The sequence below is a fragment of the Rhinolophus sinicus genome, chromosome 1 (assembly GCF_057876585.1).
Source record: "Rhinolophus sinicus isolate RSI-liver-muscle chromosome 1, RSI-T2T, whole genome shotgun sequence".
NCBI lineage: Eukaryota > Metazoa > Chordata > Mammalia > Chiroptera > Rhinolophidae > Rhinolophus > Rhinolophus sinicus.
In genome coordinates, this window is record NC_142501.1 from 160,536,567 (window position 1) to 160,554,449 (window position 17,883).

At 42.1% G+C, this 17,883-nt stretch overlaps 1 protein-coding gene across 12 annotated transcripts in view; it reads left to right on the top strand.

The window, feature by feature from the left end:
* SEPTIN11 (septin 11) overlaps positions 1 to 17,883 on the top strand; it is a 153,156-nt gene that overhangs the window by 27,382 nt on the left and 107,891 nt on the right. For all 12 annotated transcript variants that reach the window (XR_012493680.2, XR_012493681.2, XM_019720312.3 and 9 more), the window contains exon 2: positions 16,164 to 16,278. Coding sequence is in view for 10 of the 12 variants with exons in the window: in XM_019720312.3 (XP_019575871.2) it covers positions 16,164 to 16,278 (115 nt within the window). In the remaining 2 variants the exon portion in view is untranslated. The remainder of the gene's footprint in view (positions 1 to 16,163; positions 16,279 to 17,883) is intronic.

Below are 17,883 nucleotides of genomic sequence, written 5' to 3' on the forward strand. Positions count from 1 at the left end.
GCTGGTGAGTTTCTAGAGATAAGGTCATCCCTCCTTCTCCATGGTACCGGGAGGCAGACACCCTCACAAGTGGAGATTTCTCGTATAAATAGAAATGTCTTCTACAAAGGGTAACTTCTGCTTAGTTTTTGGAACTTTTCCCGGGTCTGCTTTTTTCTTTTTTTTAATCAGTCTAAAATCATCCTTATGACAAAAAGACATATTTGGGGGTGATAACTTCTGTTCCCCTACAGCTCCTAGGCTACAAACCTGTCCAGTATGTTACCGTACTGAATATTGTAGGCGCTAAGACAGTACAATGTCTATGACATCACTAGGCGGTGGGAATTTTCCGGCTCTGTGATAATCGTATGGGACCATCGTCGTATATGCCGTCCGTTGTTGATGAGGTGTTGTGTGGTACGTGACTGTACATTCGTTAATACGCACAACTGTCAGACTTCACACATACGAGTACATACGTACATACATTCATATGTACACAAATAACTTCAGCAGAATAATCATTTCCTGGGATGTTTGACCTCTAACTAGGCACAGCTGGTTACCGCTAAGTATTGGGACGGGCTCTTACCAAAGCGTGTGGCTAGAACAGTCACAGCTCCATCTTCTTTATGTTACAAGGGCCCTCTTACACCTCATCTCCTCCATCAAGGTGTGTTTACACCGTGGACAGTTTAGCTCATAATGAATTCTCTCTCTGTATGGCACTTGTTTTTCACTGGGGGTGGAAGCGGGGAGACTTCACTCTGTGAGAACTGAGTCTCTCATTCATCCTAAACATACAGCACTGGCTACATGTGACATTATGGTAAGTAAAGTTCAAAGTAAGATGAGTAGGTAGGGTTTGAGGAATAGAGTGAAGAAATAAAATGGAGTTGTTATCGTCAAGCTGCTCAGTTACTAAAATCAAGTAGGTTGAGGTATGAGGAAATGATTCTATTCTTGTTTTAACTGGCTTGAGAACTGGGTCAACGTCTGGATATGCATTCGACCTCCAGATAACCCTCCAATTACCCCCTGAAGGACGCATGTGTCCAGACTACCTGACGTGACCAGATCTCTGGGTGGCCGTCCTCCAGACCACCTGGCACCCGTCACCCATACTGCCTGAGGTCTGACTGACAACTGTCCTGGGCCAACCCTAGGACTGAGAATGCAGGACTGATTATTCTCAGAATGCACTTTTTGCTTTAAGAATTCTTAACTTTTCTTTCTTCTTTGGAACACTTCTGGGTTTTTGCCTACGTGTGTTTGTTTCCCGTTTGCAAACCCTAAGACCCTTGAATTAATCTTTATAATTTCTATCCAAAACGTCCAGACTCTCTTTGAGTTTATTTGACAGGTTTCTGTCCTCAAGAAATTTACATTCTTCTAGGGACCTAAGTGTACTACTAGGTGCAGGATGTGACAAGTGGCCCAAATACTACAGTGAACATCTATAAAATAGAAAGCAATGGTGTCTAATTTTAGGGACTAGGGATGGCTTAATGAAGAAGGTAGCATTTTGCCTGGAATTGTAAGAATGAGTAGGATTTAACAGATAGAGTTGACCATGAAGGCATTCTCTGTGCAGAGGTGGGTGTACTTTGAAAAATCAATTGTCCAGCTTAAGGTATGGGTGGTGACGGACTGGAATCTGGCAAAACTGGTTTGAATGCTGCCTCTGCCATTTAATTAGGCTTTGGTTTCTTCATCTGTAAAATGGAGCCAATAATATCTACTTCACAGGGTTATAAGATTTCCACAGGAAGATTTTTTAAAGGTCCAGGTACGGTGCTTGGCACAGAAGTGCCCAGTAAACTATTATTTATGTGATGGTTGTGGTGGAAGGAGTCAAGTATTGAAAGGCTTGAAGGGCAGACCAAGCATGGCAGTCTTGGGAAATCTTGTTCGTTTTTGCTAAACTGCACTTGGCACTGTGGTCTTCACATAAATGTTCAGTGATTGCTTTTTGGTTGAGTGATCAAGGGAAACGTTCGATCCCTCTCTTTTTACTTCTATGGCTAAGGAAGTGGTAGAGCCTGTTCCTTCTTTTCCCTGCTCTGAAGAGTTTAACCTTCATTATTCAGGTACCCCGGGCAACTTTGAGTTGATGCTTTTAAAAGATACCAATTTACTTTCCACCTTGATCGCAGAGCAGGAGGTGAAATAGGAAGAATACTTGTTAATGTACTATTCTCCATGAGGAGTGACGCTTCACTAATTTCTCTGTCCAAATATACCTGGTTTTACAGGGATTGTTCCTTGAATGTTTGTGTAAGCGAGCAGTCAGATGACTCACGGCCGTCACACTGCCTTCCGAATTATTAATGTCTGGGCTAAAGAGTGTGTCGGAAGTTGGACTGAGCAGGAATCTGGGGGGATAGCTGCCAAGCCTTATTTCCTTACATCGGTGGTTGCATTTGACACATTGCACAAAACCCACTCCTGGTAATAAGCAACCTAGTATGTCGAGTTGGTGCAATTGTGGCCAAAGGGGTTTAACTCCGTGTAGCCATGATTACAGTAAGATATATGGTCTGACCCTCTGTATGTGGGATGGATTTGAGGCTTGGATTTTTCTCAAATCCAAATGGCCAAAGTTGTTCTTGTTTTTGCCAACGCAATTATCACTTATTTCCTCCTGCCCGTCCTTCATTTTTCACTGGGCGAATGATAATTATTCTAATGAACCATTTGGCTTTGGGAGAGTTAAATGGCAGCTCATTGGGTCATTGCCTAAGACTTGCTAATTCTGTTCTTTCTTTCACCCTGGGTCTCACTTAGCTTTCTCAGTTTCTCCTTCCTACAAATGTACGAATTATAACAAAATCTCTTGCCAAGCTATATAATCTTTCAAATTTCAATTTCAGCTTAATGCTTCCCTGTAATCATGCTGTCAAAGGCTGTCAGGAACATATTCCCATTCACATATCCCATAACTCTTAATCTAGGAGCATGGAGGTAGAACTGAACTCCATCTTATGAGAAGTCTGGGCTGCTGCTCAAACCCCTTTGTGTTTTGTGGAAACGCCATGCATGAAAATGTAACCTCTTGTTTGTTGCACATATTTCATCATCTATTTTTGAGAGCTGATGGGATTTTATAACAGATTGTTGTATGTAACAGAGGTTTCCCAGTGTCCTACTTGGGCCCTACTTGATTATGCAGAAATACCAATGATAATAATGATACTGCCTCTTTAAGAGACAGTGGAGGGGTGGAGGGGACTGTGGGAACATTCTTTTGTGACAGCATGTGAAAAGAAGGTTTGTTTTGCATTAGCTGATCTAGACAAGAAAGCCAGCGTCTAAAATCACCCATCAATAGGAAACATTTGAGAATAGAGGGAAATTGTAATATAGTCTCTTGGGTCTGCTTTCCTAAGCACACCAATGTATGTGAGAAAACCCCTAAACCAATGTTCTCTTACAGTTAGATGGAGGCTTCTGTGATGGGCAATTAATCTTCTGTAAGACAGAAAGTTGTCTGTTCTGCTAGTGGGAGCATTTCCTTTTTTTTAAGGGTTAACTGGTTCTATTTTTTGAGAAGAATGAAGTAAGGAAGAAATAAGAAAGCTGTAGCTTGATTAGAATGGCAGAAATTGTAGCCACAACTAATGGAGTCAGTCTATTAGGTTCTCTGCAAGATATGCATTTTTTTTTTTTTTTTTTTTTAATGCTGTGAAGGAAGTTTGCATCAAATGGCTTACCATTTGGATTGTTGCCCAGGCTGGTAATCTGGGTTAAAACCTTGGCTAGAAAGCAATTCTATACTGTAGATCCTTTGGGCTGCTGCTCTGGTGGGGAGATCTGTTTATGAGAGCACTGGGTAATAGGACACAGAAAACTCTTTCTGATGTGACTGCTCAGGGATTGCTCCTACATCTCGGCCTCACTCAGCACTGCAACACCCAGGGGCAGAGCCTGGGCTTGTGAGTGTTTAGTTGTGTGTTGCTTTGCTTATATGGGTCATTGTCCCGCTTCACTTTAAGGAATATTTCCAGTAAATTGAAATGTGAACCAGTTTTAAAGTCATATCTTCCACCCTTAATTATTCTTCAGTTTTTCCAGTCCATTGACTTCCGTGCCCTTTGGACCTCCTTCTTTTCCTGCTGCCTCTCTTGACAGACTCTCCTTCTTTCTCTCCTCCCATCAATATTCCTCCTCTGCAGCTACCCAAATCTGTTTCACCTTATCATGACCTGACTCAGATCTGACTCCCCCTGAGAAAACCTTACTTTTTTGCTATGGTCCCATTGTCTTACCCTGATCACCTCTATACTATATTTCATCATCGAACATTTTGCATTTGTCTTCTGTTTTATCTCAGTGACTTTTCTCCCTAATATGGCATAAGTTCCTCAAGAAGCTTTTGCATTTCCTAGAATTCTTGTTCCACAGGAGGCACCTAAATATTTGCAACTTACTTTATTGGAAGACTTCCTCCAAAGGCAAAGTGACCTTTAGCTAGTTAAATTGTTAGCTGCCATATCAAATTTGGTATAAAACGGGGTGCAAATGCCTTGGTAACTTGAGAGAGACCTTGTTTACTATGCTTTTATTAATTTCTGTCTTTTTTTTTTTTTTTTACCTGGAGACTTAGTCTTGTTTGAGTTAAAAAATACTAATATTGTATTCTAGCCTAAAGTTACCCAGGAGAATATAGCAATATTATAGTGTAAATTGTGGAGGGGGAATCCTAATATGGCCAGAAGTATTAGCCCCCGGTGCCTTAGCGCTTTATATCCTCTGAACTTGTGAATATGATGGGACAGTCACTCCTTGATTAGATTGTGTTCTGGCACAGTTGACTTCCGGATAGGATTATCCTGGCTGGACCTGGCCTCTTCAGTCCCTTAAAAGAGACTAGACTTCCTGAAGAAGAGATTTGATATGTGGGAGGGGCATGAGGGATTCTCTGCTTCCTATGAAGATGAGGTGGCCATATAGCTGGGAACTGTGGGTGACATTTTGGAGCTGAGTGCAGCCTCTGGCTGACAGCCAGCAAGAAGAGGCAGACCTCAGTCCTACAACTGCAAGGAATGAAATTCGGCCAACTACCTGAATGAGCTTGAAGCAGAATTTTCCGCCAGAGCTTTCCGGTGAGAACAGCCTGGCCAGCGCCTTGGTTTCAGCCTTGTGATATGCTGAGTGCAGATCCCAGCCCTGCCCTGCCCAGACTTCTGACCTATAGAACCAAGAGCTAATGAATAGGTGTTGCAGCCACCAAGTTTGTGGTCATTTGTTACATGGCAATAGAAAATTAAAACATACCCCAAATCTACGTGTTTAACCTCTATTCTATCATGACAGTGTCTCAGCCAGGGCTGAGATTAAGATGCACTGCAACTCTCATCTTAGGAAGGCTTGGTTGTTTTTTCGGGATTGTTTAGTGGCATTTACAGAGTGATGTCAATTGTTAATTTGTATATTTATTTCCTAAGAATGTATTTCCCATGGCTTTGGCATTTGGGGTGTAGTCCTCCAATTTTCAGGTGCAAGAAATGGACCCCTGTACTCAAAGCTGTTCTAGATCCGTCTGGCCGAGGAACTGAATATGCTTTGGGGGGAGAAAGTGGCTGGTTGTGAGAGCAGCATCCCTGGTACTTTTGTTTGCGGCTGCCTTAGAGCTGGTTGGGATTTTTTCTTCTTTCTCAGAGATTATCATTACAAGTTTATAGCAGTCACTGAAAGCCCCTTCCATTTTCAGAAACGGACAGAAATAAACAATATCTTTCAGAAAGGAAGTGGCTAATTTATATCCTGTGATAGAAATGGTGGCATAGGGCAGGAAATGTCCCATCCGTGTTTCATTATTTGCTGATTAATGCATTCGGTGAATAGAAATATATGAACTGAGCCACAATATTTCTCAGATCGGAAGCACTGAGGAATTGATGTGTGACTCTGAGGAGGAGAACTTACATAAAAAGTCAAGGAAAAGACTTCCAGCTGATAGAGGCCCCTTAATGATCTTTGACCTCCTCCTATTCATCACGTTCGAAACAGCTTGTCTGAAACATATACCGCACCATACAGGCAGGGCAACAGGGATCAAAGTGACCCAAATGAGCAACTGTGAAAATTTGGGTGGTTTTCTCCTGCAAGATAGGTGATATGTTTGAAATGGAGTCGAGTTGTAATGAGTCAGGTTTTTTTAACTCATTAGTGACCCTCCTTCATGGCTGTGTCATCAGTTCTCCGCGGTGCCTGGCCCAGTGAAGGGCTTTCTCCAGCCCTGTGATGTCGCGGTGTGAGAGAACGTGGTAGCATCTGTTTCTAATCGGATTGTGCCTTTATAAATATTTCTTGCCTATTTGTCACATTGCTTCCCTCCCACCCCTGTCTTCTTCTGAGTACTGCAAAATTTGCAAGAGTCCCTGGAATGTACATGTGGGCCTTGTCATTCCCAAACATGAGAGTTTCTGCTCATCAGCACTTTGTAACATTAAGCTGTTACAGGCAGTAGTTACTTGGACTCAAATAAAAAGACTGGTCTTTGGAAACTTAAGAAAATGTCTTTTGTGTTGTTGTTGTTGTTGTTCATTCGTAGCATCCAATTAGATTTCACTTCTCAGTATTTCTACCGACTTTAGAAAAACATTCCATTTGTTAGAAAAAAGTACTCCCACTTTTTTACAATTTTTGGATGTCATTCTTGGTATGGTGATTTGCTGAAAGGCTGTTTTACTAATAACCCAGAACCCTCCTCCTGACTCCCCCACCCCCCAGGATCTGGGGTTGTAAGCAGCAGCTGGGGCACTGTTCACTTCAGATACCCATTTCTGTGGACTCCTTTTAAACAGTATGTTTTCCTCATTGTTATGTGAGGAATCTAGTATCTGTGGGACAAAGGTGAACTCGGATCAGACAAACCAGTGAGTTCTTGGAGGAAGTGTGGGCAGTTACTGTTTTCTGTGAAACTGGGATGTAAAAAAGACGGAAGACCAATCTGGGGGCGTGGGTGGAAGAGCAAGAACTGAAGCAGCAAGGTGTTTTCAGGCCTTGGGTATCAGGCTTCACTCAGCAGCCAATACGAATTCTTACCTCTGAGGCCGGCCACGGGTAATGGAGGGTAACGGAGAGGCGGCAGGACCAGGCCCCTCGGCGCAGGGTGTTCCTGGTGGCCTGCTCTGTGCACAGGGAAAGCGAGCCAGCTACTGCACCTGCCTCCTTAGCTGAGAACGGGGAGGTTGGAGACAAATTGAATTCTGGGAAACATCATCACACTGGATATAAATTTTGGTGAGGTCTCATGAGGATAGTGTTAGGAAAAGAGGAATATACCCAACTTATGGGTTTTCCAGGCCCAGTAATATGGAAATCAGCCGTTACACTGGGTGCACTTCGTATGTCAATTAAGAAGGTTGGATCGGAAAGGGCAATCGAAAAAAGGTGTGATGGACGGTTATTACATCTGGGCGCAGAGGAGAAAAGCTAACCCGGTACGGATGTCATCCAGAACTCCTCACTGTCCGATTCAGACCACAGAGGAGGGAGTGAGATGATTAAACTGTGCGCCATCTTTCCTTCTGCCAGAGGGCAGAGGCCTGTAAGTTTATGCAGATTTTTAGCAATATGAATGCCAATTGATGCTATTCTAGGGAACTCTGATACCTTGAAGTAAGTGCTGTTGCCATTTCACATAAGAAAATGGGAGGAAGAACAGATTTGTATTCAGAATGGGGATTGGGTAGGTTCCACTAGGAGATGTTGGCTGAGAGCTGCCTGAGCCATGGATGCAGGGAGGGGGGAGGGCTGCGGGTTATGACTGTGGGTTGTTAGCTGACGGCTGGTCGCGGAAGTCATGGGCACAGATCAGGTCATCTAAGGAAAATATCACACGCGCCGGGGATAGAGAACGATGCTAATTCTTGCAACAGCCCTATGAGATAGTTTCTTTTAAAATGGACAGAACTGATGCTGAGTGTTACGTGACTTCTTTTGCCTAAGTAATGATAGAGCTGCCCGGAGTTCTCTGACTTTCTGTGTCAAGCACTTTCTACTGTACTCTTCTTTACTGCTCTTCTGCTTACTCTTACCACCGTGACTTGGTTCTGTTGTTAGAAAAACTCATATTTTGCTCATATATTTTATACTATCACTCATCTATTAGCTGCAATAAAAATTGCTGGCTTCCCTCCTGTAAAATATTTATTAGTATTTATTTACTATTATTGTTATTAGCATTCCATGATTTTTTAAATCTTTTATTTTCTATTAAAAAGTATGCTTTTTTAGGGGGGGGCGGTAATAATTCAAAATTACAGAAATGTAACAATTAGGAAGTAAAATTTTCCAGCAAATGCCTAAGAAAACCCCCATACCACATTATTTTTGCAAGGATCTGGAAAAATAAATTTTTTTCTTTTGCTGGGAGTCTTTTGGAGAGAGTTCCTGAGAGATGGCACTTGAAATTGGGGCAGTTACACAATGTTAATCAAGATCTTTTCTGGTTGTGTGGTGGTGTTTACGAGGGTGGCTCCCTGGGTTTGGCAGTCAGAGCTGATGTCCCCGGCTTTGTGACGTGGGGGCTGGCCCCGGGATGCCCCTTCTTCTCAGTCCCAGCCTCCAGCTGGGCTGCACTCAAGTTCTTTCCTCATATGGTTTTCCTCCTAACTGTTCTCCTCTTCTTCCTGGCTCTCTCTATTCTGTTGCTTATGTGAGACAATTTCCTTGGGGGGTTTTTCTTGGCTTCAGCCTTGGGATTTCATGGTATAGATGACGAGCAGAGTAGCAGAGGCTGTCCAAGTCATCCTTAAAGAACGTGATGCTCATTGGTAATGAGATGCTTCAGACATTTATGTTATGAAAGTTACCCCAGCAATGCCCAGCCTTGGAAACATCCTGATGCAGGCTTCATAGTTGTGGTTTGGGTTGATACTTTGCATTCCAGTGTTTTCCCTTTTGCATGGGAGCTGAGGGCGTTTCCCATCTTCCCACCAACTTAACTTTCTTTAAAAGAGAATGTGAAACCAGCCATGCTCTCTAAGATGTAGTTAGATAAGAGTATGTGCTTACAAAAATGATCAATCAGGCACTTGGGTAAAACTTACTTCTTGGACATTTTGTGAATCTAGAATTTCTCCAAATACTGGGAAGTGGCCAGTGGTCAGTTAAGGATTTCGTGTGAGAAATAGTGTATTCTTCTCTTTGCCTCTCTTCAGCATCTGCATTACTGAAACAAGACCTCAAAGAAAGACACAACGTAAGCTAAAGCAGGGCTATGTACCTCTTCTCCAAGTGGGCATCTTCTTTATGGGGAAAAGACAGAGAGCAAAGGGAGTATGCCCCATGGTTCCATCTCAGCTCCATTAAAATTGGACATTTGTTTTCTTAAGACTTGTGTTTTACTCAGGTCTGTCTCCTCCCATCAGGCAGTGCTGCTGGTCAGAAAGACTCTTTGTTTTCATCTGCATATATAAAATCTGCGTATCACCTGTGCCCAGGAGCTATCTACCAAACTAATATCTGACAATGCTGCAGACTAATACACGTTCTTACATCCTAGATAGGCTGGCAAATTCCCTGCAAGGACGGCCAGTTAATCACATGACTTATAAGGCTGCATTGCATCCTATACCTTGGATAGCTTATGGTTACGCACATATACAGAGGGTGCCAAAAAAAGTGTACACATTTTTTTAAAATTTATTGGGGTGACAATTGTTAGTAAAATTACATAGATTTCAAGTGTACAATTCTGTATTACATCATCTATAAATCCCATTGTGTGTTCACCACCCAGAGTCAGTTCTCCTTCCATCACCATATGTTTGATCCCCCTTACCCTCATCTCCCACCCGCAGTGTGGAGGTTCCTCAAAAAATTACGAATAGAATTACCATATGACCCAGCAATCCTCTCCTGGGTATCTATCCCAAAAATATGAAAACATTTATACATAAAGACACGTGTGCTCCAAAGTATACATATTTTAAGAAAGGAAAACTGTATTAAAATTGTCATACTCAATACATACCAATAACAAAAGATGAATACAAGTCACGTTTGACTTCTGCAATTAGAAGAGGTGCTCAAAGTGGTTACCATCAGCGTCCAGACACTTCTGATTACGGCAAACTACTGCTTGACCAGCGCTGACCAAAGTGTCCACTTGTGTACATTTTTGGCCCCCCCGGGGTGTGTCTACTTGATTAACATCTGTGTGTCCCACTAGACTATATGCCCCATGACTTAGTCATGCTTTGTTTTCTCACCATCCTCTTCTCAGCATTTATCCAGCACATGTTGGTATTCAATAAATATTTGTCGAATGAATGAAAGCATGAATATTTACTTTTCTTCTTGAAGACAGATGATTAACTTACACAGAGGAGTTATTTCCTGTTTTGTTTTGAGGCTATAAATCCACTTTTGAAAAATCTTGTGGAAGGCTGCAGATAGAGAGGAAGGGAAAAGAATGTTTTTTTAAGCAGGGCAGTTGTCGAGGGTGGTTCATAACTTTTTTTTTCCCCTAACCAAGTCCTAGTTATTATAGTTAAGCAAAAATGAAAAGATCAGGTGTGCACACAGATTTCTATTAGGTTTGGAGTTTCCCAGGGTAACTGATAGAAACTCCCTTTCATGGGTCATTGAAAAATGGAGCCATCTTGATCTGGCAAGAGAAAATACTACCAGGAATTTTTCACCCGTGTCGGCTTTCCTCAAGCAAAATGACAGATGTAGATTTATGCATCTCTGACTTCCAGATTCAAAAAACCTTGAATTAGCATTAGAACCAAAGACTTTGCTTAGAGGTCATCTGGTTAAATCTCCTCATTTTACAGATGAGAAAACGTAAGCCTGGGAAGTAAGTGATTTGGATCGATACACTTACAAAATGAGGAGTTGAAGAGAATAGAATCAGCACCTCTTGTCAACAAAAATGTCCAGCTCTCTAAACAAATGCACAAAAGAAATTATCTTTTAAATTAAAAGATAATTAAAAATTTAAAGGGGCAAAAATCTTTCTAAACTTAAGTTGTAATGTCTGTCATTAAAGGTAAAAATTAAGTCCGATTGTTTTCAGCATAAGTTAAAACACACATCAACTTGGTAACACGTTCTAGTTTCCCCTGGCTGGTAAGTATGACCTAACCGCACCGACTGAGGCCTTCAGTGTTCAAAGTAAAGAAATGGGGTAGCGCTTTACTTTTGAGTGTGGTGAATAGAATCCATCTGCGTTCTATTGAAATTAGCCAGCGGGTTAATTTCAAGAGGCTATGTGGTGGATTAAAATAGAAGCAAAAATGAAGATGGGGAATCCAGACTGGTTTCCGGCCGGCAGGGGAGGATTCTTAGGCCTGCCAGCAGGAATGGGATTCTATGGCTTTTCCCCCAGCTTTGTAAATGAGTTTCCTATTTAGGGTGGATTTTCTTAGGCTAGAATTCTCATTCACTCTTCCACTTCCTTTGTGTTTCATTCTGTTTTTCCCTTTGTGATTTTTCTTTCTTGGCTAGTCCTAGGGCTTTGCTGCTCAGCAGCTTCTCCTGGCACGTTCAGCAGCCACTGGAGAGCTCCTCATTCATTTCAGATTTTGAAATTATCATTGTCTCTTCCTCCTGCCTACCTGAGGGAAAGGAAACCCAGGTTTCCCCACGACCTGTTGAATGCTAGGCCCTCTCACACATGCCGTTTCCTTAGCTCCCCCCAACCACCCTGCCAAGTGTTCCGTTTGTACTGATGGAGGAGCAGAGACCAAAGCAAGTAGGAAGCAAAATTGGGGTTTATACTTATGGCTGTCTGAGTCCAGGCCTTTTGCCAGCCTGCTTCTGGGTAAGCGAGAGATGGAATTGTGGAACGTGTTTTAAAGCAGCACTCAGAATGTGGGTGTGGGTGCTCATCTTATATAACTTGTTTGGTCATTATTTCAATAATGCAGTCAACTAGGCAGCTGATGAAAAACTTGTTGATTTTAAACTTCGGAGTATAAACATTCATAATAAAGTGACCCTTTGGGCATAGATAGCATTTGTCTACAAGGCTTCTGCGAGCTGGACTTTTGATACCCTGGTAGAGGGGGGAAGTCCGGTCTTCGTAAATGGTGCCCCACTGAACCTCCCTAACCAGCAGGTACTGCTCCTCCATATCCTCCCAGAGCTCAAGTCACGATGTTTATCACTTTTCTCCTTAATAGTAGCACATTTGCTTATGTCCTGTCTCTAGCGCTACACTGTAAACCTCCTACAGGCAGGAAGAGCGTTTATTGACGAATAACAAAAATAATGTATCTTATTCCCTTAGTGCTTTGATCGGTGAGTGTTTTTGAATGAACAAAAAAATAAATGTATCCATGTGGAGATGTCCTGGAAAGAGAAAAATGAGATTGTCAAGTTAAAGACTGGTTATCTTATACAGCAGAATTTAGTCATAACCCATTTCTAGATAGAGGGGGCCTAGAAATCATCTAAGTACAAACCCTAGAGTAGACTGGCAAGTGGGAGACTAACTCAGTTAAGGTCTTCTTACTTAGTGGCTCCATATTAGCACGTTCGTCTCAAAAAAAGGTGAAAACTGAGCCTTATGTTACTGCTTTCATGTGACATAGCTGCAAAAATCAGTGTCTTTTCATTGCCAGGACCAAGGAAAATATGTTTGGAGCAACTTTACCAGTTCTAATTCTTGACGTCCACCTTTTAGGGCTGCCAAGCAATTAAAATTTTAGAGAATTCTTTTCTTTCTCTTTTAACATACTGGATTTTTATAATGCTGACCTCATGCGTGGTCTGGGGCTCCCTGGGAATTTCCATCCTCACGAGGTGGCAGTGACTGCTCTGAGGGCCTCGGACTTGGACCCGACTTCCTAGGTTCCCGTTTCAACTCATCTAACGAGCTGTGTGCCTTTGGGCAAGTTACCAAACTTCCGTGCCCTGCTTTCTCATCTGTAAGTTGAGATTGGGTAAGACTAGGAACTACCTCATACAATTGTTAGGATAAGTTAACTAGTCCATTCGTGTGGAGGGCTTTTCCAGAACATTGGAAATGGTCAATCAATGTTAGCTATTGTGATGATGGTCGTGGAATACCAAATAGCTTTATCCAATTATTTTCTTTTATTGGTAAGAGGAATGCTTACTGAAACTTTCCCTGAGATTTTTATAAAAAAGTCAATGATGGAGATACAATTTCAGTGGGATCTGGAAGGTTTGGATAGGTATACATTGACCCTTCTAGGTAAAGGAAATAGTTTAAGTCAACTCTGATGGGGAGAATCCTGGGATTGCCCCAGGAAAGGTAAGTAACTCCGTTTAACTGCAGTGTAAGGTGCTCCCTGGGGACAAGTGGGTGATCCAGGAAGAATGGAGGTTTGGGTTTAGCCCATAGCGGTTCTGAGATGGCAGGCTGGGGGTGGGGCTTAGGGCCTTTGAGTACCAACATCCCTTTGGCAGCCAGGTTGGGAGATGATGAGAGGGAATGGGATCGAGGCAAGGACACCAGCTGCAAGGCTGTCGAGTTGTAGAAACAGAAGAGGACGTGGCATCAACAGTACGTTAGAATTTGTGCAGGGAGTTGGGTCTCAAGCACAGATAAGTGCCATTAACAGGAAAATGGGGAACTCTAGAGTGGGGGGAGTTTAGGATAAAGGGCTATGGTTTCAGTTTGGTGAATGTCAGTTTGAGGTACAGATAGGACAACCCAAGAGAACTACCTGTTTGATAGAAATTCAGAACTGGAACGCAGGCAGAGGTCAGTTTCAGAGGTAAAGTTTCAGAGTCGATTCTGCGAGTGCTAAAGTCGTGAGGACATATGAGATTCCCTGAGCCCACGCCTATAAACTCAAAAGAGACCCCACATTCTTCAGATAGAGACAGCTAAGGAATGAAGCAATAAACATGGGACTATCAAATGCTGGAGGGTAGGAACTCGACTCAGCGGCCATGTGTGAGTTAGAGCCGCGCCTCCCATTTTCTTTAGTGCTTCCCAGTTTTTAAGCCTGTTCATGAACCCAACGAGAAATTTCCTATTTCCCTTTTTTCCCCATCACATACTAATGGGCAATAACTCTCAAGATTCCTTTAATACTGGGCAGAGAATAAGGCTAAGATTGTGGAATTTTAAAATGGCATTATAAAATGTACATATTTTATATTACAAAGTTAGAAGACAGACTCGAAAGACATAACTTCAAATTAAAAACATTTCAAGACCAAACTGTTTTATAACCCTTCATTTCGTATGTGGTTTTCAGTGGGTATAAAAATACTCAGTGGGTGTGTGGGTGGTTTCTCGTGTTTTGGAAATGGTGAGAATATGAGCTGCTGAGCATTGGGTACTGGGATGAGAGCTGTAATTACTAACTTTGATTCTTTCCCAGGATTGGCTCATGGGTAGATATCTGACTCTAAAAACCCAACAATCCAGAGCCCAAAGCAATAAATCTCAAGCCCCCTCCTGCCCCTGCCCCCACCCCCAAATTAAAAGAATTATTGTGGTAGAGAAGAGAGGGAATGTGCGATGATGGTCCTTTCTTGTCTTGTCTCCTTTCATGCCCATCGCTGACTGTTTAAGTCAGTGACGCGAGTGAAACGAAGGCTGGTGTAGCTTCTCCTACCCTCCTGCACAACAGCCACTGCACAGCTGTGATGGAGAGACTTCTAAATATAACCCAGACTCATTTCAAATCCTCCTCCCCCAAGTCTTCCCGGATGTGGTAAACACCCTAAAAATACCTGCTGTCTGAGCCTTTGAGGTATCTGAAGAGGAAGGGGCAGGTAGTAGAAATAGGGCCGTGTGGTGTTTTGGGAGCCCTGGCCCGCTACCAGGACTGCTGCCCACCCGGGTCTGCTCCGGAAGCTGTTTGGTGAGCTGTCGACCGTGCCATCCTGTTCAAGGATAAGTGCCTCCTCTTGAGGCTCATATTCCCTGTTGGCAGGTTTCAAGGAAACTATTCATAGACGAGGCATCTGTTCTCTGTCCCATTGACCTCAAACCTGCAGCTGCCACCATGGTATTAAGGCAGTGTGATGATTTTTAGTCTTCTTTCACAGAATCAGAATTTTAGAGCTGGCAAGGACCTTAGACATTGTATTGTTCATAAAACATTCCATTAAAATCACTGCATGTAGGGAGTCACATTTCTCTGCCTATATAGTAACCATAGTGATTTGAAATGAAGTCTCAGTCCTTGATTAAAAGAGATCACTCTCATCATTATATAACACAGATAGGAGAATAATGAAAATGAGTATTTAAAAATATAAGTGTTCCTGTGCAAAGTCATTTTCTTTTTTATTAAAAAAAATGTAACTTTGAGGCTCTTTTTCTCACCCAGACTTCAGTATTTTGAATAGAAAGTTCATTGGCAACATAGCCAGAAGGTCAGCAGTCTTGTTTTCAAGAAGGCTTTCACTATCTGGTTTCTGGAATCCCAAACCATAACCGTGGTACTGTAATTGAAGGACCATAGGTGACCTCTGTTTTCCTGGGGGGAAAAAATGTTTCACAGATTATTTCCAACACCCATTGGATGCCTTCAAAGTCATGGAGGCAGTCAGCACCATCTTATAAAACAGCATGACTCACCCAACTTTTGAAATGTCTGATAACTACCTAACCCAGTCTCCGTCAGTAATCCTGAGAGGCTGGGCGAAGGGCCTGTGCCAGGAGATGTGTAGGGCAGAGCAAGAAAGCCCCAAGGAGCCTGGACGGCTAATGGAGCAGATGGGACCAACTGATGTGTTGAGTCATTTTAAATATGTTACATTATGGTGGTTACAGAATTTCCATAATTGTTAACAAGTATGTATCCTCCACTGGGAGCTTCTCAAAGCTCCTTTGTGTATCTAGAAGAGTTTTATTTATTTTATACTCTGGGTTGAAAGTAATTTGAAAGTTTTTCTTGAGTGTTCAAAGCTATCAAAATGGTTGGCATTTTTTTATGTCTCTGAATGCGTATCTGAACTAGCCACCTCTAGAAGCTCCATTTTCCCTGCATCAGTACACGTGTAACAAGGAATGAGGTCCCTTGGGAGATAGTGTACTTTGGGAGTCAGTGTGATTCTGTGGAAAGAGTGAGGCTTTGGAGTTGTTGTGTAGAACCTTCAGTTGTATAGACGCCGAGGAGGGTGTGGGTACATGTCAAGAAGACAGGAAGGGAGAGAGTAATGTGCGTAACGTGTGATACCCAGGTGGCAAAGTTCACGGATTCTCAAATGTTCCCCCTCTGAAATTCCAGAATGAAGAGCTTCGAAACTTGTCCCTTTCTGGCCATGTTGGATTTGACAGTCTTCCTGACCAGTTGGTCAACAAATCTACTTCTCAAGGATTCTGTTTCAACATCCTGTGTGTTGGTAAGTGACTCATCACTTGCTGCTGAGCAACAAATCTGACCCTTAATTGGCAGGTGACAGTCAGAGGGGGCACATTTTCAAAAAATAAGGGGAATAGTATTTTTACTCTTTTTTTTTTCTTCTTCTTTTTTTAATCAGTAAAGTAGGGCAGTAATACCCACTTTGGCACACAGTTACAAAGATTAAGACTTGTATTTGGGTAAATGCTTTGTAAGCTTTGTGGTGTTACTCAAATTGTTATTTTTATTTGTGTCACTCAATCAAGTAAGTGGTTAGTTTAATGCTGCTATTAAAACATGTATTTTAATTTTTGATGGGGGTAGTGATTTAGACCCTAACTATAGATTATAGAAGGTGAAAGAAGGAACTGAGATGTGCCATGTAATGATTACTCACAAGCCTTTTAAGAATTTGTTCCTGGGCTCTCTGACTACAATGCAATAATAACCTCTACTGACATCTTTTAAAAGGAATTCTATCTACAGAAAGTGAAATCTGAAGCTATTCTATTTTAATAAACTTATAATGTCTTAAATGTTTGCTTTTAGAGCGCAGAAGACAATTTTAAAATTCTGTTTCATATTTGAAATCCATTTTTTGCCTGAATTGTCAAATTAACCTTTTGTCCTTAAGTTGGAATCTAATATTGTCCTTAGTTTATTCCTGGCAGATAAACAACAAAGGCCAAAGAGATCTTACTTCTCTGTATGTCCTCAGTGTGTTTTATTCATGTCCTTTAAACATTTCTCATTAGCCTAGGCCTCTGGCACTGGCATTTTTGTTCTTCTCTCTACTCATATACCTTTCAAACTAAGAGGAGGAAGGTAGAAAAGAAGGTAGAAAAAGAGGAAAATAGAAATTGAAATCCTTTGGTTTGAAGCAGTCTTGTCCCTGGAGCAGATAATGGCCTTTCCCTCGCCCTCACTGTCCCTCCTGATGAATGACCAGCTGACAGCAGTGAAGTGGTTTGGGCTGCATTGTTTTGTTGCCATTGTCCCCTGGGCATATACTTCTGAGACATCACTCTGAGATAGACCAAAAGAATTCTGTATTTCTGTATGTAGTCAAATGGACTATCCTTCCCCCAGGCTTGGCAGAATGCACCAGTATTAATCTGAGTAAAATTAAATAAATTTAGAAAAGGTGTGTGCTCCATGTAAGAACTACCATTTTATTTGTTAGCTATTGGGGGGAGGGGCAGACATTTCCCTTTTCAAAACTATTTGAATATACTGAATGTAGCTGCTGCACTGGACATTCATTAGCAGAAAGCCACAATTGACTTGCACAGTAGACCAGCTTCCTCTCTGGCATTCCGTCTTTAGCAGTAGATAAGAGAGAAACATGACCAGGGCAGCCAGCTCTCATTCTTTCTACTATTCCCTGCATGGAGCCATTTAAAATTCAGCAGGGGACCTCCTGAATGGCCGCTAGTTCTACAGAGTGGCATAAATAAGTTGTTTTTTTCTCTCCCAGTAAGTGCTCATTGCAGAGCAGGGCAATTCTTCATTAGCATAGCGATTTGTTGGCAATTTGTTGATTTTTCTATTGAAAAATGTGCTAAATTGTAGGCTAATTACTATTCTGGCTTCTCTTCCCTGCTTC